This window comes from Excalfactoria chinensis, chromosome 5 (genome assembly GCF_039878825.1).
Source record: "Excalfactoria chinensis isolate bCotChi1 chromosome 5, bCotChi1.hap2, whole genome shotgun sequence".
In the NCBI taxonomy this organism is placed as follows: domain Eukaryota; kingdom Metazoa; phylum Chordata; class Aves; order Galliformes; family Phasianidae; genus Excalfactoria; species Excalfactoria chinensis.
In genome coordinates this window covers 31,962,018-31,986,964 of record NC_092829.1, presented here as the reverse complement: position 1 = coordinate 31,986,964, position 24,947 = coordinate 31,962,018, and the positions used below count along the sequence as shown (strand labels likewise).

Here is a 24,947-nt window from a genome sequence, read left to right as displayed (position 1 = left end):
TATGCAATTAAGATCGACTCAAATACTATTCCTTTTCTCAGTGCATGACTGAAAAACATTAGGGAAATCACAGGAAATGTAAATGCAATTCTAGTGGCAGCTGTTTGTGAAGCCATGTTATTGGGTTTAAATTGGTACAGGCGTGAACAACACTAATTCCATAAATGAAAAGGCATCTGTTAGCTTAGGTCCTTCAGACCCGGACATGCTCAGAGTAGAACAGAGCCTACATCTCTTACAAGCATTTTCCTGGTCCTGAGTGAACTCTGAGTGGCCTTGTCCCCCTCCTCAGAAGGTCATTTTGTTCAAAATGGACCCCTTACGGCTTGGTACAATGGTTAGAAAGGAGATTCAGCACTGGGGGGTTTCTTTCTTTGAGGTTACAAAGCTTCGTTTGTTTGTTTAATAAGATAATTCCTTTTGCAGAAACAATTTGCCTGTGCAGTGAGGAGGAGGAGCTGCAAATGGACTCGTACCTCTAGAGCCTGTTGAGAAGAATGGTTTTCCCAGTACTTCCAAGGCTGCCTTCAAGACTCAGTCACCTAATGCTGAACTGGATACAACCTGAGCCAAATGTCAGCACGGCTGGACTGCAGAGGAAGGTAACTGGTGGGGATACTGAGAAATGTTGAGGAGCTGCGTAAAATGTATGGGAGTGATGGCATCTGCCAGGTCTTCTGTTGTGTTTGTTCCATGCACCTCAGTACGCATCCCTGCTCTTTGGTTTTGTATTGCTGCACTCCAGCACTTCATACACTAGTGCTTCTGAAGGAACAGGCACATATAACAGGCATCTGTTGGGTATATCCCAGGGATACAGTCCAAGCAAGCCTTGCCTTGCCTTACGCTATGGCATAGTGAGTTTTCCCACCTATTAGCTGTAATGTGGCCTGATTAAACACTTCCCTAGATCCCTCTGTTTTCAGAGGGCTTGCATCAAGCAGCAGGGGGGACAGTCTATCCTACTGCCTGATGGAGCAGGGAAGTTCTGGCTGCTTTGTGAATCCTAGTGCTCCACAGTAGGGAGATCTGTGGTCCCCATCGAGATGGTCCTTGTCCATACCGTCCTACATGCAGGCAGAGTTAATGCAAGTGAGGGACACCTGAGTGCTGATAGACATCGAGGCTGCCTGGAACCATAGCTACAGCTCTGCCAGTGACTACAGCAGGGCAAGTTCATGGCAGCTGGTCCTTTGGCACTGTGGGAGCATCTCCAAAGGCTGTGAGCTCTGCTCCGGCCTGGTGTCTCACTGCCAAACAGGCGGTACCTGCAAATCCTGTCAGGTCAACTGCCACAGGCACTGTTTCCAAATGGCAAGTCCAAACACAAGGTTCCTGATAGCAATCTGCCTTCAGGCTTACTAGTTTTTATCCTTGGAGCAACAGACTCAGAGGAAGGCACAGCTGCAGTCCCCTCCTTTGGATGTTACTGGTATTGTAGTGGCACATCTGTGAACAGGGGTTTACTAGAGAAATATGATAAACAACCTACGAAGACAGGTCATACGCAGCCATTTCCCTGCTCACATGGAAGGACTCAAATACAAGAGTACATCAATCAGGTACCCTGCACTTGGAGGCATGTGTCTTGCAAAAGAAATTCACGGAACAGCTCAGGGAAATATTAAATGGTACACCCACCTCACAATTGCAAAACAGAGTTCAGTTTGTCACTAGGTCTGAAGTCCCCAGTTACATATGTCTACAAATGTCTAAGGTGTGGGAGGCAAAGGGGTGAGGCCAGACTCTTTCAGTGGTGTGTGGTGATAGGACAAGGGGAAGCAGCCACAAACTGAAGCATAAGTTCTCCACAAATGTATGTAGGAACGTCTTCATGGTAAGGGTGATGGAACACTGGAACAGGCTGACCAGTGGAACTGTGGAGTCTCCTCTGGAGATATTCAAGACCTGCTCAGACACCTACCTGTGCAACCTGGTCTAGGGAGCCTGCTTTGCAGGGGGCTTGGACTAGATCATCTCTAGAGGTCCCTTCCAGCCCCTACAGTTCTGTGATTCTGTGATTTAGGCATCTCATTATTTTTCTCAGTGGAAGTCAGTGTGGTTAAAGTGACCAGAAGACCAATGCACATCAAGAAATCAGTGGTACACAATACAACTAACCTGCACACGCAGCATGACATCCAGGCCTTCTAGCTGCAGGACTCACTCAGTCAGCTGTTCTTATCTAGAGAAGCCTGTGAGTAGCTCCCATTCAGTACTGGCAAGTATGCTGCCTACATGGCCTTGCCTGTACAGTAGAATTGGAGAATACTTTGAGTTGGAAGGGACCCACAGGGAGCATGGATTTCATCTCCTGGCTCCACACAGGACCATGCAAAGTTCAAACCACACTTCTGAGAGCACTGTCCAGACATTTCTTGAATTCTGGCAGGCCTAGTGCTGACCACTGCCTGTGCCAGAGCCTGGCCACCCTCTGGTGAAGAACTTTTTCCTGACACCCAACCTAACTCTCCCTGACACAGGTCCATGTCATTCCCTCAGGTCCTGTCATTGCCACCAGAGATCAGAGCTGCCCATTCATTCCCCTTGTGTGGACCTATAAGCCACCACAAGGCCTCCCCCCTCCCCGTCTGCTCTGGGCTGAACAAATCATGGGACCTCAGCCACTCTTCACGTCTTCCCCTCTAGACTCTTCACCACCTGTGTACCCTTCCTTTGGACTTGTAACAGTTTTACAGCCTATTTTGTGGAGCCCAAATCTGCACACAGAGGTCAAGGTGAGACCACACTAGAACAGAGCAGAACAAGACAATCCCTCCCCTTACGTGGCTTGCAGCACTGGGCTTGGTGTATCCCAAGGTACAGTTGGCCCCTCTGGCTGCCAGAGCATGCTGCTGACTTGTCCAACTTGCCATCAGCCAGAACACCTCGATCCCTTTCCACATGGCTGTTCTCCAGCTTCTCGTTCCCCAGTCTGTACATACAGCCAGGGTTGCCCCATCTGAGGAGAATTCAGCACTTGCTTGTTAAATTTAATGTGTTTGGTGATTGCCCAGCCCTCTAATTTGTCAATATCTCTTTGCAAGACCTCTCCACCCTCAGGAGATTCAACAGTTCCTCCCAATTTATTACCAACAGCAAGTACAGCAAGTATCTTGTTAGATATTAACAGTGCACCAAGTTTGAATGCACACATCATTTCTGCTCGATTGTAAATATGATAAATTGAGCTGTTTCCCTTAAGAAAATCCAGTAGTAAGTAGAATGACCAACAGAGAAGGATGTGTGCTATGTGCTATCTGCATGGCATTGTGTACGTGGGTCAGTCCTGTCTGATGCTCAGTATCTAAAGGGATCAATGCTCTTAATGTTAGCTCTAATAGCATTTTTAAATTACGACCTCACCAAGTCTTAGTCTTACTGGGATCATAACCAACCAGCACCTCCCACTGCAAATACGGTGACCATCACCACATATGCATGGAAGTGTTCCCACTGTTACACGGGCTGCTTTACAATACTTGCAAAACACTGACAGTTTATAGACTGTAAAAAAAGTTCACTGCTTTCTGCAGTTACTTAACGTGTAGTAATATGGCTGGCAAAGCTATGCGCAGAGCTGCTCTTAAAGCAGATGCTTATTTTAATCAGAACACTTTCTCTACTCAGGTCAAAGCTCTTCTGCCCCCAGGTCAGATGCTGAGATCAGACTGCTCATTCACACCGAGCAGCTGGAATGTGAAAATAAGAGACAGCGTTTTCTAAACAAATGTATTTTTATTTTGTTCAAAAACAAAGAGCTACACTTGCACCAGTGGCTTCTTAGTAGTCAGAATGCCCTTCTCAAACAGGAGCGTGGCTAGAGAAATCTTGTCCTCCAAGGCATCACAAGGGAGGGTATCCACACTGACGTGGTTTGGATAGGAGGACAGGAGAAATTCAATACTGTCTGTATACTCAGGATCTATCTCAAGGTACTTGGGCTCTTCTTTATGATACACTCTTGAGTTTTCTGTTGTGTAATATAGCATCACGCCTGCTGCTTCGTTGCACAACCTAACAATGCCATGATGGAGAAGACGTACTTCTGTGTCTTTTGTTATTATGATATCGACATTGCGGGGCCCTCCATTTTGCCACCGGGCTGGAAAGCCATACACGCTCAGCTGTTTCTCACTTTGTGTAAGCACTGGCGGGAGACAGTCGTGAAGAAATGACTTGGCCCTCTGATCCATGGCAGCGTCAATGGGTGCATAGTCAACAAGTTTCTTTATCAGGTGCTGCACCTTCTCCACAAACGCCGTTCGGCGAGCATCGACTGCATCTGAGTTGGCAACCCCCATGTACCCCAGGCAGTCCATGGGAAGCCCTTGCCGGTACTCCAGGTCCTCCTCCAGGGCCATCTGCAGGGCAGCCGGGAGGAGCTTCTCCAAGAAGTCTCCCCAAGAGTTCCTCTGGTAGGAGGACACTGTAATGTGGAGCGAGTGCGCATCTGGCAGACAGTCGGCCTGGTGGATAAAGCCCCGGGGAAAGTACAGCAGGTCTCCAGCCTCCAGCACCACTTCCAGCAGGGGCTCACCGAGCTCTGCCTGCGTGAGGTTTGCACTGGAGAACTGGGGCAGCGCCTCTGAGCTCGTCCGGGGGCTGTAAACGCGCCAGTGCTTCTTGCCCTCCAGCTGCAGCACGAAGGCCTCGATGTCATCGTAGTGAGGGGCGAAGCCCTGTGTGCCTGGCGGTGTGAGGTAGGTGTTGGCCCCTGCCATGCTCCCAAAGTGCTCCTGCAGGATGGAGAGGAAGTGCCAGACGGTGTTGGAGAAGGTTTGCGGGCTGAGGAGCCGCAGGGAGCAGCCGTTCTGGTAGAAGTCCCAGACGACAGCAGGCAGCGCCCGGCCCACGGGGTTGTGCGTCTCCCGCACTCCCTCGGCATAGCTGGTCACGTCCAGGTGGGTCCCGAAGTGCACGTCACCACTGCGCAGAACGGCGTCGAAGTCAGCCGTGGAGAACAGCCCCGTATAATAGCCGGGGTCGCCCCGCCGCACGAGCAGCGGCGCCCGCTCCCAGTGCCGCCTCGCGAACTCCTCCGACGCCACCGGCGCCACCAGCCACCGGAACAGCTCTGCCGCCCGCTGCCGGCTGTCTTCCAGCCGCCCGAGCCGCCGCAGCAGCCCCGGCACGCCTCCGCCGGCTGCGCTCGTCGTGGAGTCTCCGGGTGGCTTTGCTTGGGGGCTCCCATTCGGAGCCTCGGCCCGCGGGCCGCCCGAGGTTTTCAAAGGGCCCGCGGGCGGCTCGGTTTCGAGGTTTCCGGCCGGAGCCTTGGCCGCCGGGCCGCTCGGGTTCGTCTTAAGGCCGCCCTGCTTCGCTTCGGGGCTCCCGGCCCGCTCCACGCGGTTGGGGACAGCGGCGCCATGCGGCGGCACGGCCCGCTCCGGGCCGCCTCCTCCCGCCGCGCCCCGCTTCAGCCGCGCTTTGGTCCGCTTACCGCCCGCGGGCAGCGGCGTCCCGCGGCGGCGCCGCTCCAGCCGCCCGGGCCCCGCCGCCCGGCGGTACACCGAGAGCGCCGAGAACCGCCTCGCCCACTGCCGCTCCTCCGCGCCGCACGCCGCCATGGCCCTACGCAGCCCCGCCTCTCCCGGGGCGGCTACTTCCGGCGGGGATTGCGGGGCGAGCGGGAGGGCGGGCAGCGGGACTGGGCGCCGCGCCGACAAAGGGCGCCCTGCCGCGCCGTTCCCTGCTGCCGCGTTCGCTCAGCCTGCGCTCTCTCCGTTCCCCTGTTGTGCTCGGAGCAGAATGGCGCTGCCGGCCCTCTGCCGCCCGGCGGCTGCCGAAGGGGGAGGGCGTGGAACATGGCGCCTTGTTTGTGCGCGGGTGCGTTTCTGATCCATAGCGGCGGCTCACTGCGCGGGGCTTCCGTGAGAGCGAGCTCTGGCGCGCTCAGATAGCTCGTAGCAATGGATTTGCCATGTGAGATGTGCCTCCGGTGTTGAAGGAGCAATTACCCAGGCGTGCTGCTGGTTCATGCAGCTGGCCTTGCTCTCGTGTAGACCCGAATATCGGCGTCGTGCCGCGTCTACTGACCGTAAATCAGCAGCTGATGCTCACAGGGCACGTGCAAGTCGGTTGCGTGCACCACGCAGCGCACCAGGTTTGGGCCGGAAGGAGGATTCGGACCTGACGCGGTCCCGACCTCCCTGCGGCGTTGCCACCGTCTCCGCCGGGCCGCCGCGTGAGCGTAGAGCGCAACCCTGCAGCCGCCCGGGCTACCGGAGCTCCGCGCCGTGCCGGCAGGTGGCAGAGCAGCTCGGAGCAGCTCGGAGCAGCTGGGCGCCCCGCAGTGCCGCTCCGCCCGGCGCCGGGTCGCTGCGCCGCCGTGCGTGTTTGTGCGCGTGGGGAATGCCCTCGGCCGGGTTACTGCTGCGGGGGGGGGGGGGGCGAAGTGAAAGCGGGCTGCCCGTCCGTGTGCGGTGAGGGAAGGGAGGGCGAGCGCTGCGTTTCAAACCGCTCTTTGTTTCCCAAGGTTAAGCCCCGCTTACCAGAATAATCTTATCAGCTGAAACCGTATCAGCGGAGCCGGGCCCTGCACAAAACCAAGATGCAGCAGCTTTGAAATACGGTAGAAGTTTGGCTGTTGTGTGCTTGAATTGTATGTAAGCATGGCTAAGTAGGCTTTGGGGGGAAAAGACCTTTGAAAGCTCCGGGCTTGTGAGGTGTTACTTGTGTTACTGTTTAATTTACTCAAGTGTAAACGATTCTCAGAAGCTGAGTGCTTGTGCGGAGCCTGACCCGAGCTGCTCTGAGCAGCGGCAGAGTCCAGCCGTGCTGTCCTGGGTGTTTACCAGTCCTGTGGGTTCAAAGTCTCACTCTGGGGCTCAGATCTTGGCACAAACGTCCCCTTTTGACTCTGACAGATGACTGCCATTGGGGTTCTTCATCTGTAACGAAGTCCCAACGTGAAGGATGCGGTAGCAAATAAGGGTAGTGAGATCTGTGTAACGTATTTCTTCTCACAGTTGAGCCTTTGTAATAGTAAAGGCTTTCAAGAAAGAAGCGTGTTGCTATTTTTCTGTGCCACATAAGAAAGGATTTTGACCTCAAACGCAAAGAGAGAGCTCGAATATCGCTTACAGAGTACTCGAGGGGTTGTCTAGGAATAGCCAAAAGGTCTCCATGCTGTTTCCATTCATTGTCCAATATTTCAAGGGAATTTGTCATAAAGAGAGTAGAGCGTCACGTAAAGCTCTTTAAATAAACATAAGGAAAGTAGCACAGATCTTTGCATGATTAGGTGGTCCCCAGCTGCTGCTTGCATAGACGTAGTAGCAACCGGAGGCTCAATTAAAAGTCTTAATTAGAATTTAGCACAAAGTCACTCAGATGTTATCAGTATAGAGGCTGCGTTGCCAAGAGCCACACACATTTTATTTAAGAGGATGTAAAAAAATCTGTGGAATACAACTCATTAAAGAGCCACAAATGAGTTCAGATGAAGTAAGGAAATGGCGCCTCAAAGAGATGCAGGGCTTATTTGATGTTTTACCTTTTTACCACTCATGATCCAAATAAATGAAATCTTAACTTTGAAGAGCAGATCAGGTAAGGCCTGATCCTGCACAGCTACCATCAGTCTTCACTCCTGAGTGGAAAAGGCAAAATTCTTTGCACGATGAGGCTTATTCTGCAGTTTTCACTTCTCTGTTCACCACAGTGCGCGCTGCCCAGAACATTCACTTTGTCCCTGGCAAACTGCTAATGTAAATCGGGCACTTTTAGAAAGTTAAACTGGGTTTAATCCTTTTTCTCATGATCATTTTGCTGGCAGCCTTCCTCTTTACACTGTCAGTTTTGTTCTTGTGCCAAAAGCAATACCCAGTAAGGAAAAAGAACATTTCAGGCCTTCACTAACAGGTTTCCTCAACTAAAGCCCTGACAGCCTTTCTCATACAGCCCCAAAGACATCCAGTATGCCATCACTGGAAGGACACTGGGCAGGATTGTGAAGCCTGCTCCTCTTTGTGAAAGCTATAAAGTCCACTGCCAGATAACAAGACTAAAAGCTAATTCAGGAACTGTTTCTCAAGAGCTGTCCTCTGGGCCGCTCATCAGAGTGAATGCACTCACTCACTGAAGCATCTCTTGGCAGAGACTTTGGCCTATCTCCAGCTGTTTCTCTCTTCTCAGTGATTTTCTTATTCGGTGACTGGTTGCGGTCTTTAATCCCGGTTCTCTGGCACACAGAGCCCCACTGAGAAAATAAGCCTTCCCTGCCACGCCGTAGTCCAATTAAAACGAGTTTATAAAAATAATAATGACAAGGTCCAGGCTGCCCTACGCCATTATCTTTTTGGAGGGAACTGGAAGCACAGATACGTCCTCTCATCCCATGTGACACTACAATACACTCTGAAGCTGAAATTACATAAAATATTTGAGTAGGACCTTCTACTGAGCTGGCACCTCATTCCTGCTGGGATCACGGGGCTTACTTGGTAAGCATTTTGAAAGCAATTTCATGAGGGTTTTTTGTGCTCTTAATATATGTCATCCAGCATTTGGTAGCGCTGAGCAGATACCATCTGCAGTGACTCCGTGGGCAGTGACTAAACACAAAGCTGCAGACTCCGAGACTCCAATCTTCTTGCTTTTCAGCAGGAGGAGGAAGGTAAACGTCCATGAAAATCCACATCATAAAATGGAAGCAAAGAGAATCAGAATGAAGTATTTACCCTGTAAGATTACTCACACACAGATAATCGAGATAAAAGGGGTAGTCAGACTGTTCTGCACACATTGCGTGTCTGGTGGTAGAGAATATGCTTTGTAATGTACAGAGCTGACTCTCAGCAAGCTGTTTGGGTGAGGCTTCTCTGTAGAAGAAAGATTATAAAGAATTCTTACTATTCAGATCCAAGACTTATTAATTATGGCAACTGCGAAGCGTTTTACATTACCAATATGTATGCCCACTATTTCCAAAGGAACACGTAGTGGTTGTGATGTATAGTAGTGCCATTCAGCAGTTGGTCCTGTGATACATTTCTCATTCTCAGAAAACATGCAAAAAATCTTCATCTCATCTTTCCATGCAAAAAAAAAGCACCCAAAAGCTGTACTGATTTTTTTCCAAGGCATTCTGGAATCACTCTCTTACCTTCGATGCAGCACGACCGAAGATGGCAATGCCCATACAAACAGGGTGTTTTGGTTTAGAAACCATATTGTTCAGGTCTGCTCATTGAACAACAGGAGAAAGCCTGTGTGCAACACTTTGGTTTCTGCTTCCCGTAGTGGATTTGTACTGCTACTAGAGGCACTCTTTTTGGAATGGTTTTGAACATTTTCAGTGCTCAGTCGCACAAACAAGCTCTCGTGTTTTACCTCTGTTGTCAAAAAGGTGGAATTCCTGCGGGGTGAGTGCAGTTACAGCAATGTAAAAATGCTTATGTTGTAGTATTTATACTGGTATGGCTTGTTCCTAGAAGGGGTAGTATTACAGTGCGATTAGAGAAGGGAGATTTAATCGCCAACATTGTTTTAGGTAGCCAATAGGAAGGAATGATGCTAAGCCTCTGGGTATCTGCGCTGAGGACATGGAGTTTGTATTATCATGAGCGCGTGTGTAATATACTCTCAGCTCCTTAGGGGATAGCAGACTATCCTGCTGCCTCAGTGAGACCAGAAAGGATCTCGTCTACAATGGTACCGCTATCAGGAGCACGTGGGCACGACATACACAGCCAGCTCCATTATCCAGCACATTACCCACAGAATGCTCTTCTCTTAAAAGGAGGGGAAGGGGCAGTAGGGATGGATATCTTTGATGTACTATGATGTCTCTTCCATTTCCTTGTTACTGAAAAAAGAATCAAGCACCCCGAAGCCCTGCTTCCAATATGAGGCCTCAGAACTAATTTTCAATGCAACTCTGTGCATGAAGACTGACTGCACAGGGGGAGACACACAGGCCAGTGTAGCGAATGTGACATTTGCTGTGTTGGGTGCTCAGCAGGTTCTGTTAAGGTGGCTTCTAGGGCCATCTTCCTTTCCTTTCCCAGCAAAGCTACCCCTTTCCCTTTGGTCACCAATGACTATGTGGGGAGTTGGGTAGATGCAAATAGCTGAGCGGATAAGTAGTATTGCAACGAACTAAATTAAATCTCTAATAAATATTTGTAAAAGCTACATACAGCTGAGGCATAGGCAGGAACATCACTTGCAATAGGATGTCCTATCCTTCACTTTACCTGTCCTCAGGTAATTCTCAGTTAAGAGCAGAGTGTCTTTATAATACAAAGATGCTTAGAATTTGTTTAGAATTTGAAGTGTAATGCACCATACTTCATCAAGAACGTCATGGGTCCAGAAGCTGAGAAAATTATGAGGAGTTAAACTAAAGCCACGGGGAATGCAACGTATTCAGAGCTAGGCCAGGTCAGAAATGATTCCAGGTTCTGTAACTATACAAGAGATGTTAGGGCTGGTAGAAACGTCTGCCTAGTCATTCCGGGACACTGGCTGAAACATCGCTGTGTCGTGCTGCCGTCTGGGAGCAGCACTCTGAAAGTATCAGAGGCAGCAGTAAGAAGGAAAGCTGCTCTCTGCTTTGGTTTTGCTTTCTGAGCAGAGTGACGAGATGTAAGAATATATATGTGTTTTTTCTCCTGTTTTATTCTCAAACATGTGGTGACTTGTGGGGACAGAATGTCAGTCTGAAGCTCAGAGTTTGTGTCATCCTCCTGCTTCTCTCCCAGCACCTCCAGTGTAAATGCTTTTTGCACATCATGTTTTGCAATGAGCACCGATTCCAGTTCCCTTATGTTCTGTGCCAGGTGTGTGCCAGTTCACCTTATAGCCTGTATTCTTTGTCACTTTCTTTGCTTGATTCAGGAACAAAGAGGAGCAAGGGGTACTGGTGCATGCAGGGAAGAGATAGCGAGGTAATGATACAGAGTAACCGTACGTAATCTTTGCATTTCAATTTCCTGAGGTGTTGTGTTTGTCAGTTTGTTTTTTATTTATTTTTACTTCTTTATTTTCCATCGGGATGCTCCAGCACCTATTTCAGCTTGCAGTTTGGAGCAAGCAGTTCAGATGCTGCTGAGAGCATACAGCGGCTGGGAACAGGCAATCCAGGTAAAATGCCTCAGCCCGGCTGGGTAAAAGCAGTCAGCCTTGGGGTGTTTGGCGTGCTTTGAAAGCAGCGGCACGCCTGTGCTTCTTGGCACTGGGTTAGGAGGCCAGGGGACAGCATTTTGGGCCTTAAGAGCGGACCGCTCACGTTTTGCCTGTAGCCCGGCCTCCGGCTGATGGGAGACGCCTGTGGAGAAAACGGCACATTTTATCGCAGCCTGCGTAGGAAGCGGTTCATTGGGGCGGCTGACCGGGGGGGAACCGAGGCACCGCCGTGCTCCGGGAACGGCACCGGGCCCCGCCGCGTGTGGACCGCGGTCACTCGGCCCCCACCAGGCTCCTCGCCGCGAAGGCACCCGGCCTGCCGAAAAGCCTCGACAGCGAGGGGTGCTTCTGGCAACACGACGCTCCTCAGCCCTCCCTCCCGCACAGCTCCGCGCGTTTCCACGGCTGCCGCAGCTGACATCTGCCCGCAGAGGTGACCGCTTTTGTAGGGAGGGAAGAAAGCCGACGGCACGGCAAGACCCGCAGCTGTTCTATGGAAGGCAGGGCCCTGCTTGCGGGGCGGCCACACCGCCACGAGGGTCTTCAGGCCTCGACTCCGAGGGCAGGGAGCAGATTTCAGCCCGGACCGCCGCGACGAACCCCCGCCTCGGCCCGGCCGAAACCCGCCCGGCCTCCACGCACCCCGGCCGCCCCCCGCCCCAACGCGGCCTAACGCCGAGCGGGGAGGCGGGCCCGAAGCCGCAGCTGGCACCTCCGGCAGCCTATCGCGGCTCTCCCTTTCGACCACTTCACCCAATCAGGAACGGCAGAACGGAGCGGGGGCGCCAAAGCCCCTGAGTGAATAAAACACTCGGGGGACCGCGGGCGGGGAGGGGCGGGGCCGGAGCTTTGACGGGAAGTGCCGCGCGGCCATCCCAGCGTAGAGCGACGGGAGGGGCGGCCAATGGGCGGCCGGGATGGGCGTGGCGGGCGGCGGGGACGGGAGTCGCCGTGGGGAGGGGGGAGCGGCGGCGCTGCTCAGTGGCGACGGGCGGCTGAGGAGGCGCCGGAGGGAGGCGGCTGCGGCCGGCAGGTGAGCGCCTCCGGGCCGCGGGGCGGGGTGAGGCCGGGCCGGAGCCGCGGCAGGCGAGGGGCCGCGGGCGGAGCCCCCGGGGGGTGGTCGGATTACGGGCGCGGGGCGGCGGAGCCTGAGGGGATCGGCGTGGGGCCGCGGGCGGCAGCGCCCCGGGGAAGTACGTGAGGGGCCGAGGGAGGCGGCGACGCCCTGCGGCGTCCGCCCTGGGCGGGGGGCGGCGGGCCGGGCCCGGCCCGGGGTGGGGCGCCGAGCGCGGCGCAGGTGGAGCCGGCGAGGGCGGCCGCGAGGGCCCGGTGGCGGGTGGGGAGACCGGGGAGAGCCCGGAGTGCCCGGCCTCGCGGAGCGGTCCCCGGCGCTTCCTGCTCCTCCGCCGCCGGCTGCCCGAATCCTCCTCCAGGCCCCGCGCCTGGCCGAGGGTCCCACGGTGCCTCCCGGCTCGCGCCGCTTTGTAGCGGCCCCGGTGCAGCCCGCAGCCCCGGCCCGGCGGGGTGCCTCACCGTGGGGAAATCCTGTGGGGCCGAGGCGCCCGCCGCTCGGTTCGGTGCTCGGTGGGAGCTGTTAGAGCGGCCCCTGAGGTGAGGATCGTGTCTTCCCACCTGGGAGCGCGGCTCTCGGCTTCGCCTTTCTGCGTGGAGCAGCTGCACAATGGGAGCTGTTATCGGGCAGAAGGCGGCGGGGATGGGCGAGCAACAGCGTGCGGCTGGGGCCGGAGGGAGCAGCGGGCAGACGCAGCCCGGCTTCGTTTTCGGGAGGGTTAAGCACGGCTTCTGACTGGAATGTGCTTAACTCGTTTTATTGCACCGATGGAAACGAGCCGGCCTGGCGCGCGACGTGGTGCATCCCTCAGAGGAGAGCCCCCGCTTCGCAGCAGCCCGGCTCTGTAGCTTCCTCAGCCCGGTGGATTTATGTAACCTGCTCATTAGTGCTCCGTGAAGTGATAAGGGAGCTCTTGCTCGGATTCCTATTCGGTGTGTGTGGTACTGCGTTATCGAGGGTCTTGTCAATGCTTCTCTATCAGCCGTCTGGATTGGGAGACGCTTCTAACCACCACAGCGTCCGGCTGTCATGTTGGTTTTGTGGTTTTCATTTTTGGCTTTCTTGCCTCTCCAGCTGGGGTCCAGCGTGGGGGGGTGAGACAGAAGGCACAGTCATTCCCTTTGGCCAGAGTGCTACTCTAGCTATGGCTTGTAAAAAAGTGTAAATATTGAAATGCGTTTCTGACTCATCACTTCTCTTTGACTTATTGATCTATGGTTACTGCTAACGTGCTCTCTACGATTATGCAGAAGTTAATAGTTACCATAGAGCAGCCGTATTGTTTTTCTGCTTGTTAGTGCGTTTTCCATTTCTTCATCTCTTGGCAATTCTCTGTGGAAATGTTGCTTTTTTTTTTTTTTCTTCCTCCTCCTTCCTAGCACAAATCTCATGGAAGGGATACAAAAAATAATGTGAGCAAAGTCCAAAAGAACAAATGTGAGATGCGTTCATCCTTGCCTGTGATTCTTAAGTTGTTTTGATAGCCTGGGTTATGTGGCGGTAAAACTGTTTCATCTGTAGCTGAGTAAGGTGTTGGTTTTAAGGCTCGGTGAAAACTCTGATGTGTGCAGCTCCAAACATAACACATCAAAGAACTTCTCTTTCTTTCTAAAGAAGAAATGCAGTTCAGATAAAACATTTAAATCCTTATTAGCTGAGAACTTATTTTGCAGCCTGGGAGTGACTTCTCTGCACTTATTACTGCTCTTGAATGCATGGAAGATGAAGGTGCATGTAAACAAGGCAGAGTAGACAAATCTATCTACTTATTTTGGTGTTGTAAATCCCTCTGGCACTGTGCTGGTAGCTGACAGCATTATGTGTTTAGGAAGAAGAAACACAAACCGACAAGCTGCACTGGGCTCTCGGAACTCACAAGACTCCCAGCATTGCATTTTGTAGCATGGTTTAGCTGCTTGGTGTTGGAATGATCTTTAAGTACTTTTCTTTCTCCTATAATGGGAGTGGTGGGTGAAGAGCTTGCTGAAATAACAGTAAAAATCCATGGACAAGTACTTACCTCCCCACTAATAGGGGCTAGAAGGAATACGTACTGTTGTGCAGCTTTAATAGTGCTCTTAGCAGCTTGCTTCAGCACTCCATAGGGCTCTTGAGTTCTGCCTGTAGCTGGCTTTATTCTGCTACTGATATTGGTGAAGCCGCATAATATAAGAACAAGAACAAACAAAAAACCCAAAGCACCACGCTGTCCTAAAGTTATAGAAAAAGGAGTCTTCTAACTCTGGAGAAGATGTTCTGTAGAAGCTTGATGGTGAGGGATCCTTGTGGCAGCCTGAGCTCGTGGAATTGCACTCATCTGACCCTCTGACCTGGTATTTTTTTCTTTTTTAGAGTAGATTAGATGTTATTATAGTAGTTTGGTTTAAGCTTATGTGAAACTGGGGCTTTAATTTTTTGCTTTTTGAAGTTCCTTCATGAGTGATCACATTGAAACTACAGATACTTGTTCAATCCAGGGATCTGGATTTTGCAAAGTGACATCGGAGCCTGCTGTCTTTTCTCTTTCCGTAGAAGGCTGAGCATGAACTTGCTCATGCTCAATCTTCTAAGGTGCCCTCTGGGTCACTGCCACCAGAGCAGATGTCTCTGGTGGTGCTTTCACCAAAAACAGTTATTCTTTTGTCACTCCCTGTTTGCTGATCCAGCTGAAAATGGTGATGCAGAAAAGTATTCGGCTTCATTTGGACCGGCTGCCTGAGCAGACTGACTGCGTGGCTGTGTGAATGTTAGTGCCGGTACGGGGGAGGAGGTTGTGACCTCTTCTCTGAAGCAACTCTCGTAGGTTTGCCCAAGCTCGCTTAGAAACTTGGCAGTTGAAACTGGGGCTGCAGTCGTTCATCCTCCTTCCTGTCCGTGTGTCTTTCTATGCTGGCACGGGAGTCTTTGTGTCTGGGAGTTCAAGTCCGGGAGTTACGTCAAGTTGGTGTAATGAATTGCTTCTTGCTTTGTAAGGTTCTGGCTGGATTGTGTTTGTGACCATTGGGTCGGTGAGGGTGGCGGTGGGAGGTGGGGCCGTGGACTGATTTAAATTTGCTTGAGTTTTTTTTGGATCTGTCACCTTCTGTCAAGTCACCTGGGTTAGTAAAGGCCTACGGCAAATTATTTTACGTTGGCTTGACTGATGAAAACTCAAACTGGAAAAAGTCCTTCCATTTTTCCCGGTGACGTGTTGGTGTGGGGGCAGCAGCAGCGAGGGGAAGGGCAGCAGCCTCAGAGTGACGGGGCTGTGTCTGGGACAGGAGGTGCTCATCTCAGCGTTGGGATCTGTCCATTACCCATTTCGAACTGATGTTCTTTACAGCGTGTAGTCAAGGCAGACGTTGCATCAGGAACGAGAACTTTCCTAACAAGATCAGGAGGATTATTCTACTGTGCAGTAGAAAACGCTCTTCCTTTTCTCATTGACTGAGATTTGTACTGATAAACTCATGAGCATTAACAGTCTGCTATCAATCCAGAAGTACAAATGGCATCACGTCATGTTAACTGCTGTTATGCATCCATCCAGAGTCCTTTTAGCTGTATTGGAGGAGGAAGATATGCAAGAGCTGCAGTTGCTCCACTCAGCACTCGTCTTTGCTGAGCCGTTTGCACGGTTGTGATGTTTCATAGTTACCAAACCTGATGTTTCTGTTAGTGATTTATTCATATACGCCTTCTGTTTGTGCAATGTTGTGACTGAAAGGCTGTCAGGACAATCGATTTGTATATGAGATGTTGGCTGATAGAGGATTGGGGGATGCCAAACTGTGGAGGTGCTCTTGAAGAAAAAGTGGAGCCACGTAGCAGAGTGTGAGGGTCAGGGTGAGTTCTTGGCTTCCTTGGCTGCCAAGCTGCAGGATTCTTGGGATTTGATGTTGAAGCCAGACCCAAAATTCTGAACCTTCTAAGTAAAATATTATTTTCAAGTGTTCTAAAGCTTGGATCCTAGTGCTTGGATTCTTTACTCATTGGCCCTCCTTCTTTAGGAAACATCCATCTGGAAATTCTTGATGAATTGGATAGTGAGAGCAGTTCTCTTGAATAAAACCCCTGGGCACACACCAAGATTAATCAGGGTGGCTTTTTGGAGGCACTTGGTCAGTGGCTTGTGCTTCTTTGCTGCACGCAGATCTAGGAGATACCAGGGCTCTCAAGAAGTAGAACCACACAAAGCATGAGCTGATATACCTGGCCAGAAACATTTCTGCTGTACACTGACTGTTCTTGATCTGAATATGACCACTTCTATTCAGTTTACTTTTTTTCCTAAGGGGGGGGGAAACAACAAACTCGAAGGGTCTCTGTTCTACATTTCATGTTGTTCAAGCATGATTAATTCCATCATTCCAGCCTGGCTTTGCTCTGAACAGTGAACTGATTTTAGTGCGTTAAAAACACTTGTCTCAGAGATGCGTTGACATTCCCAAGGCTCGCAGTTGGCTGATGGGGGCACTGCATGTGTAGCTGCTGAGCTCAGACTGGCTTTGCCTTGTGAGTGTCTGCTTCATGGCTGTTGAACTCCTGGGTCTTGGTTTAGCTACTAGCTGTGTTGATTTTAGGCTTTGAGTGAGGGTAGACTGCTGTCAAAGGCACTAATTCATCAGCTGTTAAAGTGAAAATCTGGAGGGGTGTGGGAGTTGGTTCCCTGGTACAGAGGGGTGGCACAGATAGAAGCTGGGTTGACAATTCCATTCCAGTCAGTCAGTTCTAAACTTCTAGTAATGGTAAAAGCACTGGGCTCGTGCTTTGCTTTGTATGCATGAGATGAGAGGAAAGAAAGTATGTACTTTTCCTTCTAACGTTCTTAATGGAAATCATCCAATCTTGTTCTTGGATGTTTCTCTCTGGAGCTCGGACAGTTTGTTTTGTAGAAACTTCTCTGCTTCCCTTGCTTTCTGTTCTAATGTTTGTCTCTTGCTCAAACCATCAACCTGAGTTCTGTGGCTAACAGTCACGGGGTGCTCCTGCTCACCAGATACCAGGTGATGCCCACTTGATTGGTGCGGATCCCTGTAATTGCTGCTGAGCCATCTCAGCAGGGAGAGAGATTAATTTGCAGCCTTTTCTCCTGCCATGGGTACATGCAGAGCTTTGCTAATATGTTTTTAGGTATGTACTTTTCTTTTTTTTCCCCCTGGTTATTTTGTTGTCAAAGGCTGCTTCATGTGATCTTTTCTGCTGCCCAATAGTGAATTATCAGTAGTCTTGTTAATGGTTAGATGTAATTGTTCAGTGTCTTCTGTTAACGGTCCTTGAATGTTATCAGAAGTTAATGAATATTAAGTGTTCAGATTTGCTTGTGCCTCTAAATGCTGGTTGCTATATCTATATGAGAACAGCTCTTACACTGTGTGTTTTCGGTAACTATGAATAGTATTTCTTTACAAGTTGGGATTGCTGGCTGTTTATGTTTTCTTGTTATTAGTTTGTGCTGGTCTGGGGGGATGGAGTGGCAGTTTGTTTGTTCCAAATGCCTCTCAACTGTGTGCTGTGCATGGATTTTTCCTATGTAAAGAAAGCCTGTAAAAAAACCTCTAGGTCTGTGCAGCTGGGCAGCCCAGCAGAGTTATCCTCGTGCAGGCAGGCGAAGGGCTGCAACTTAATCAGCCTCTATCTTTTTGTCCAGGTATTAATCCATATACTTCTGTAAACTACTTGTTGCAACAGCCTTTTCATACTTGATTACATGTTCTACATTTAAGCTGTGTTTTGGGTTTAATATATGCAGTCAGCACATAGAAGGCAGTCTGAGTGCTGTGTAGAAACTCTGGATGCCCTTTGGATAAAGGCCCCGTGTTACTGTAAAATCTGGACTGCTTATCATTGTGTTTACATGTCCGTAATGGGGTTATGCAGGATCAATTTTCTCTTTAGGCTTTGATTTGTTTGAGTAAATTCTGAGATGGCCTGGGGCCTTTTCTACCCGTTTGGGAGGAGCAGGATGGTCCCTGCGTGTGGCCATGGCTGTGCCGTCCCCGGGAGCAGTGGCACATTGAGGACTTGTAGGATTTCCCGTGGCCCTTTCCCAACCAGAATGCCTCTTGACTTTGATTTCCATAAGAAGTTCTCAAAGAGCCTTCCAAAGAATGTCACCCTGATTTTTGTTTTCCCCAATAAGTTTATGGCTGCTCAAAGGCATAAAAGAAAGGCTGTGAGATTGTTTTAGCACAAATTTGAGCAGCCAAGATAGGTATTTATTTGCTGTGTGGTGCAGTGGAACTTCCCTCTCTAAAGAGGCATTACCTGACTGCTTTCCTCTCAAGCACAGAGTTTGTTCCTCAGAAACAGTAATTCTTGCTTGAAGGTGAGATCTCCATTAGCTGTTGGAATGAGCGTGATATCATTTCATGTTGGTTACCTCACATTTCTGACATAGCTCTTCAATTTTACTTTGGGATGAGATCAGTTTTTCTCTGTGTCATCCTTGCTTTGGTCTTCATTTGCTTTGCATACAGGAGGTTGTTCCCCATGTAGTTTGAGCACCCACAGCTTATGGGATTTTGCCCAGGCGCAAACTGGAAATATAGCATCTGCCTACACTGTTTGTTGACTTTTTGTTAAGTGAGGACCCATTTCCGCACATCTTATAGAGTAAACATTATTTGTCATTCAAGTGAAAAACAATTTGGCTCCAGCACATTGCAATTTAGAGGTTGTGAAATTGGTGTTTTAATGCTGTAGATTGACTTCTTCCCTCCTTCTGTTGGAGGCAGGCGGTGCTGAGCGTACAGATACACTGAATGCCGCGGGGTCCTGGGAAGCGTTACTGTTGTCACACAACTGTTAAGGATGATAAATAAGTTGATCAAAACAATGTGTTTTTTCTTTTTTTTTAAATGAAATCCAGGGCAAAAAATCTGAGTCAGTCTTAATTTCCTTATTCCTCAATTTCCTGTCTTAATTTCCTAATAATGAACTGCAGTTCTTTGCTAAGAACCAGTGTGTTCACTTAGTAGGAAAAAGATTTTCCACACAACAGCTTGCCTTCTCCTATTGAATGTGTGTCTCATCTGCAGGAATTTGGCTGATTGAGCAGTTTATCACCCTTTTATCTCTTATGTTTCAGGAAAAAAACCCACAAATACTTAGAGGCAGAGTTAGGAAACTTAGGAATTGTGCTGTGTGCTGGAATTGTCCAAATGCTGGGCAGTGGCTGATCTCTGGTCTCTCTTGCTGATGGCTAAGCTGCTTGCCCAGCTGGATTTCCACATTGGAGCATAACTCAGATCAGTCCTGGGATTCTTTCTTGAAACAGTTCCTGTCTAGAATATGTCTGTTGCTTTGGCCTGGTTTGCTTTCCACATCATTTTTCTTGTTTGCTTTGGTGGTTAGTTCTCACTCTGTTTTTCAGGTAAGGCCCTGAATAATTAGTAAGGGCCCTCATTAAGGTTGTTCCTTTGCACATGTGAATTTGTAGGAAATCAGCTTAATAAGAAATGGTTTCTTTTTTTCTTTCTTTCCAGGTTTGTTTTCAACAGGATCAGTCCCCTGTTTCCACTTCTACAAGCACTAATACTGGAGCTGTGGGTGGGGGAGACAGCGCAGAGGGGCTGTGCTGTTGCTAAAAGGAAGTGACACGGATCCGGTGTGTACTGCCCGTGGGGCTGGGAGCTGGCTCCTTCTGGAAGTGGTCCTGCCTGCCTCACCCTCATCAGGGTCCACCCGAGGTGAAGACTGTGCATTCAGGAGCTCTTCCCTTGGCATTTCTTCCAAATGCATAAGTGATGCCTGCATAGGAGAGAGGCCACTGATAACTTGGTACAGGTAATGAAGGCTGCTTGCCTCTACAGTAGAGGATTCTGTAGCTCTATTCTTGTGGGCAACCGACTAGTGGTTATCTTGCTGTAGGACATGTGTTCTCATCAATGAAACCTATCTCATAAAATTACTGCAGTGCTCATGACTATACCATTATCATACCCGTTACTAGTAAATAGCAAGATGTTATCTGAACTAGTGGGGTTCTGTTCAGAGCTGTACTGTTGGTTCCTACTACAGTGTATCACAATCCATTGACTTGCATAATATCTTGGGAAGTAGGGATTTCTGCAAGTAAAGGTTGCACAGCCCTCTACCCACGAGTGAGTAGCAGTAATTGCATCTCTCTTTTTTCTTTTTTTTTCTCCAGCATTAGATGACATGGGAAATGGAACTGGTTGGAGTAGACAGAATATAGCCAAGTGATAAGATAATTGGTGATTGTCATGATACAGTCATACGTTGCTAATGATCATGTTACTATATGGGGAAAGAAAAATCTAGTCATGAGATCTTTCTACCTTTATATTTCCGACAGTGAATAAAAAGCACATTCCTTAAAGGAGCTAGGCAGCGGGGTTGGTTTTGTTTTTTTCTTTCTCTCACATATACACGATTGCCTCTGGCTCCAGTTATATCTGCAAGTGTACAGACATGCTTATTCCAATCTCCTTAATGTGGCTTTTACATAAATGATTGCGTGTTACTCAGTTTACTGCTTTGGTGTTTGGTTAGGATAAATTCTACATAAGCTTCCCTTTTCCTTTTGAAGATGGTCTTTCAGCTTTCCTAATGCACACTGTTTGCTGTAAGACCTATCGTATGGATAAAAACTGATTAGTTGCAACTGCGAGCCTTTTAGCTTTGTGAAATAACTAATGATTTGTTTACTCATCTATCTGAGAGGGCATTACATCCGGTCTAGTTCTGTGCAAAGAGATACGAGATCAATCTGCTGTGAATTGCTGTCCCAGTTTCTTCAGTGGGAAGGGACTGGCATCTGCCAGCCTTACGTCATATCACCCCCACATCCTGAGGACTGCTGCTAAGTGTTAGGTGTAAAATAGCTGCAGCTGCTGTGCTTGGAAATTCTGATTGGCATCACTTCCATCTTCCATGGCTTGTTTTCAGTAACACTTGGTTACATTTTGGAATATCACAAAACTACAGTTGTGTTTTTTCTTTTCTTTCTTTTCTTTTTTTTTTTTTGCGCTGGGGTTCCTTGGTTTACCCTGTGGTGCAGTGTTTGCAAGGCAGGTATGTCTGGCAGGACCTACAGCAACACTGTCCTAAAGCTACAGGCGTAATTCTTGGGTCATACTGTTTACAGAAAGTGGGGAATGGTGCCAGTATGAAGTATGCTGGGAATTGTTTCTCGAGGCAGCTGTTTCCATGTAACTGTGACTCGCTCCTCTGCTCAGCACTTTGTAGCTTTCTAAAACATAAGCGAAGCAGTCTGTTGAATCCTGGTCTTAAATCTCCACTCCTTATAGGTGCACCAGAATGACTGAAGACAGGTATTAATGTAGGAAGGTAGCAAGGGCGGTGGTTAGTTTTTTTGGCATGTTTGTTTTTTTCCCCACAGAGAAGCACGTTAGGGGTTTTCTTCCTTTGCAAACATATAATAGTCTCTATCAGGTGCTGCTAAGGAGTGTTGTCCAACAAAGTCTCGATTGTGCATGCTTCTGTTTTTTGTTTTTTTTTTAAGGATGTAATGTTCTTCTAGTAATTCTGGTATGGAGTATACTGGCATTGATCTCATTCATGCTTAGGTGCTAAAGTAAACTATGTTACTTTGCTAAATTAGGTATTCTGTAGTTCTCTGGTCGAACATCTAATTATCTGCTGTTGTAGGTTTGGAAATAGGATAGAGGTGTTCCTGGATTTTAATCCCAATTCTTTTTTTCCCCCCCATACAATTCCTTTCTAAAACATAAGAACTTGTGTCCCCTCACCACCCTTATGAGACCCAGTAACTTTTACAAAGGACTTAACCAAGAGAAGTGACACTAGTGTATGTTTCTTTCTTACAGTTGTTATTCTCTGATGGGGTTGGGATCATTTAAGGTCAGATACTCGGAAAATGTGTTTAGTTGCTGATTAGATTGTAACGTGGTTCTTTATGCTCAGTTTTGTCCTGAGCAAAGTTAAGAAAGCTCTTCACATATGTGTAAATTTTCTTATGACTCATCTTTCTCTGAACCAAAATATCATTTACTGTTTATCTGAAAGGTGTCACAATATTTCCTTTTAATGTGCTTGAAATTCTCCTTTATTTTGTAATCAGTCTTAGTGGCCTTTAAGCAGGTAGCAGAACTTACCTTCAACTGTGACTAGCAGAACATCTTGATATGTAAAATGCATGTTAAGCAGCAGGAGAGGTAGAACAGCAGCAGAATGAATAATTTTGTTTGATCAGTTAAACAAATCCAGGGTGTAGCTGATTCAAAACGGAGTTTTTGTGAAGAATGTTCAAGAAGAATATGAACGTTGGGAACAATTTTGGAGAAAATCCTACATGCTTCCAACATTAACTGTTAGGCTCCTGGCATGCCAGACTCAGAGTTGGGAGTCGTGCTTTGTTGGGTTTTTTTGTTTGTTTTCATACATAATGGAGAGTTATGTGTGCAAGAATGTCATTGAAAAGCATATTTGCTGCTCAGCATTGCAAATAAAATACAGTTCTCCAGACCTTACTTTCTATGGTTAAGGTGCCATGCTAAGCTGCAAGATGCTTATAATCCTTCAGATTTAGGGTTGCAAACCTCATTTGAAGTTTATAACCTTTCTGTGGTTCACTGGTTGTTCTTTCTAAAATACCACCGAAGGAGGAGGTGTGGGAGCCTCTACACAAGGCAGAAGTATGACATTCAAAGGAACCACCCAGGATGTGAGCGCTAAGCTCAACATTGAATTTCCCCAGCAAATTTGGTAGGTGAACAAAAGCATCTTATCCTGGCAGTTATGCTGTTGATGATGTCCGAGGGTGGCCCTAGTTAGCTCGTATTATTTTTCAGCCCATTTGCCACCGCTGAAGGAGATCTCTTTGCTGGTCATGTGCCCCTGCAGCATCTTTTGTGTTTGACTCCTTGGTAAACCAAAACCATTCATTCAGCCATCAGGGAACTAAACCAGGGAAGGAGCGAATGTTTTGCTCTGGTGCTGTGAACTGAATCAAGAAGGTTGCTTGCAGCTGGTGGTTAAAGCTGGTTCTCATTCCTATGTAGAGCTGGCATGCTGCTGATTTTGGGGATGGTAGGAGAATCATAGAATCATAGAATTACCCAGGTTGGAAAAGACCTTGAAGATCATCAAGTCCAACCGCAGCCTAACCAGTACCCTAACTCTAAAAAAAAAACCAAAAAAAAAAACCTCTGCTAAATCATATCCCTGAGTACCACATCCAAACGGCTCTTAAACACATCCAGGGATGGCGATTCAACCACCTCCCTGGGGAGCCCATTCCAGTACCTAACTACCCTTTCTGTAAAGAAGTTCTTCCTAATATCCAACCTAAACTTGCCCTGACGCAACTTGAGGCCATTTCCCCTCGTCCTGTCACTTGTCACTAGTGAGAAGAGACCTGCCCCACTCTCACTGTAAGAACCTTTCAGGTACTGGAAGACGGCAATAAGGTCTCCCCTCAGCCTCCTCTTCCTCAGACTAAACAGCCCCAACTTCCTTAGCCTCTCCTCGTAGGGCTGATTCTCCAAGCCCTTAACGAGCCTCGTTGCCCTTCTCTGGACCTGCTCCAGTACTTCCATATCTTTCTTGTGCTGAGAGTGAGAAGGTTGTTTATGTTCTGGGAGGGAAATTGTGCAAAGCAGCAAACATAAGAAGGAATTGCCTATGGAAACAGTCTGTATTTCAGTTTTTCATGAGGAGGAAGTGTTTTATGTCATCATTTTGAGGATGTTCCTCGTTGCAGAAAATAGTACAGAATTCAGTGGTTTAGGAAGGGGGTGAATGTGGCCTTTAAGCAGGGCACCCTTCTGATGGAGGAGAGGAAGGTGATGGTCCTGTGGACTGTCTTGAGAACTGGGTAGGGGCTTTTTTGGGGTCTTTTTTTATGTATGGTTATAACTCTGTTCCTTGGCATATGGGTTTTTCATTTTGAACGTGGCTTCTTTAGTCACAGGGACGTCAGGATGGTGCTGGTGGGCAGCTACCGGCATTGAAGAGATCAGCCAGATGCCACAGCTGTTCAGCCATGGCTAAAGCCAGCAAGTCTGGGGCTTGCATGGAAACAGGCAGCATAGAGAACTTGTGTTACACAAAACCCCTAGCAGTGGCAAACCTAGGCCATGAGCGGAAGGAAGTTATTGCTTGCAGGTCCTTAAGGTCTGTTTTCATCTCCCTTCATTGCTGCCTGTCATTCCCTGTGCTTCTAAGGAGGGGGAAGAGCCTTTTGTCTGCGTGCCTGGGAAACCTCATTTATTTCAGGAACTGGTTCTTAAAATGCCGAGCTCAATGAGCATTGATTTTTGAGACGTTGAAGTGGAAACAAGCGCTTTATGTGTACGAGCATTTGAATCTTTTTCTAATTTTATCAGCTCCTGTTTTCAGAAAGATTGAATCAGACCTGATGGGTTTTGTATTTCTGTACTTCAAACCCTGAGATACTGTGCATGCGGGTGCAGCCACTTGCAGTAACTGCTCGGTTCAATCTGTAAAATTCTGTGTTTTACTTCTTAAAGTGGGAAACTGCTCAGATTGCCTGTCTGTTATATTCAAGCAACTCAGTGTTGTTGTTTTGTGCTACTAAGGCATCAAGTCAGTACCTTTTCATGGTGAGCCCTTCTTACCTGTCTGGCAAAAGGCTGTAGCAGTGCCAGGTACCACGCTGGGACTGGGAGTGCTGTCAGGCTTGAGTCCCCAGGGCAGCTCTGCTCAGTGTACAGAATTCCTGACAAAATGAACTTGAACCAACCTAAGCAAGGAGACCTGAAGTACAACTAAGCTCTATTCAGTTTAAAAATACATT

The 24,947-nt window shown here is 48.7% G+C and overlaps 2 protein-coding genes across 9 annotated transcripts in view; one reads left to right on the top strand and one right to left on the bottom strand.

The window, feature by feature from the left end:
- Positions 1-431: 431 nt before the first annotated feature.
- On the bottom strand, positions 432-5,935 carry RIOX1 (ribosomal oxygenase 1). The gene has a single exon (XM_072339042.1). The coding sequence runs from the start codon at positions 5,565-5,567 to the stop codon at positions 3,762-3,764; it is 1,806 nt and encodes a 601-aa protein (XP_072195143.1). The 5' UTR covers positions 5,568-5,935; the 3' UTR covers positions 432-3,761.
- A 6,135-nt stretch (positions 5,936-12,070) lies between these two features.
- NUMB (NUMB endocytic adaptor protein) overlaps positions 12,071-24,947 on the top strand; it is a 93,892-nt gene continuing 81,015 nt past the window's right edge. For 4 of the 8 annotated variants that reach the window (XM_072339032.1, XM_072339038.1, XM_072339039.1 and 1 more), the window contains exons 1-2: positions 12,071-12,163; positions 19,669-19,969. The gene's annotated coding sequence lies outside the window, so the exon portion shown is untranslated. Of the gene's footprint in view, positions 12,164-12,206; positions 12,324-12,633; positions 12,742-19,668; positions 19,970-24,947 lie in introns of those variants that run through there. The other 4 variants (XM_072339036.1, XM_072339041.1, XM_072339033.1 and 1 more) reach the window with 3 other exon arrangements.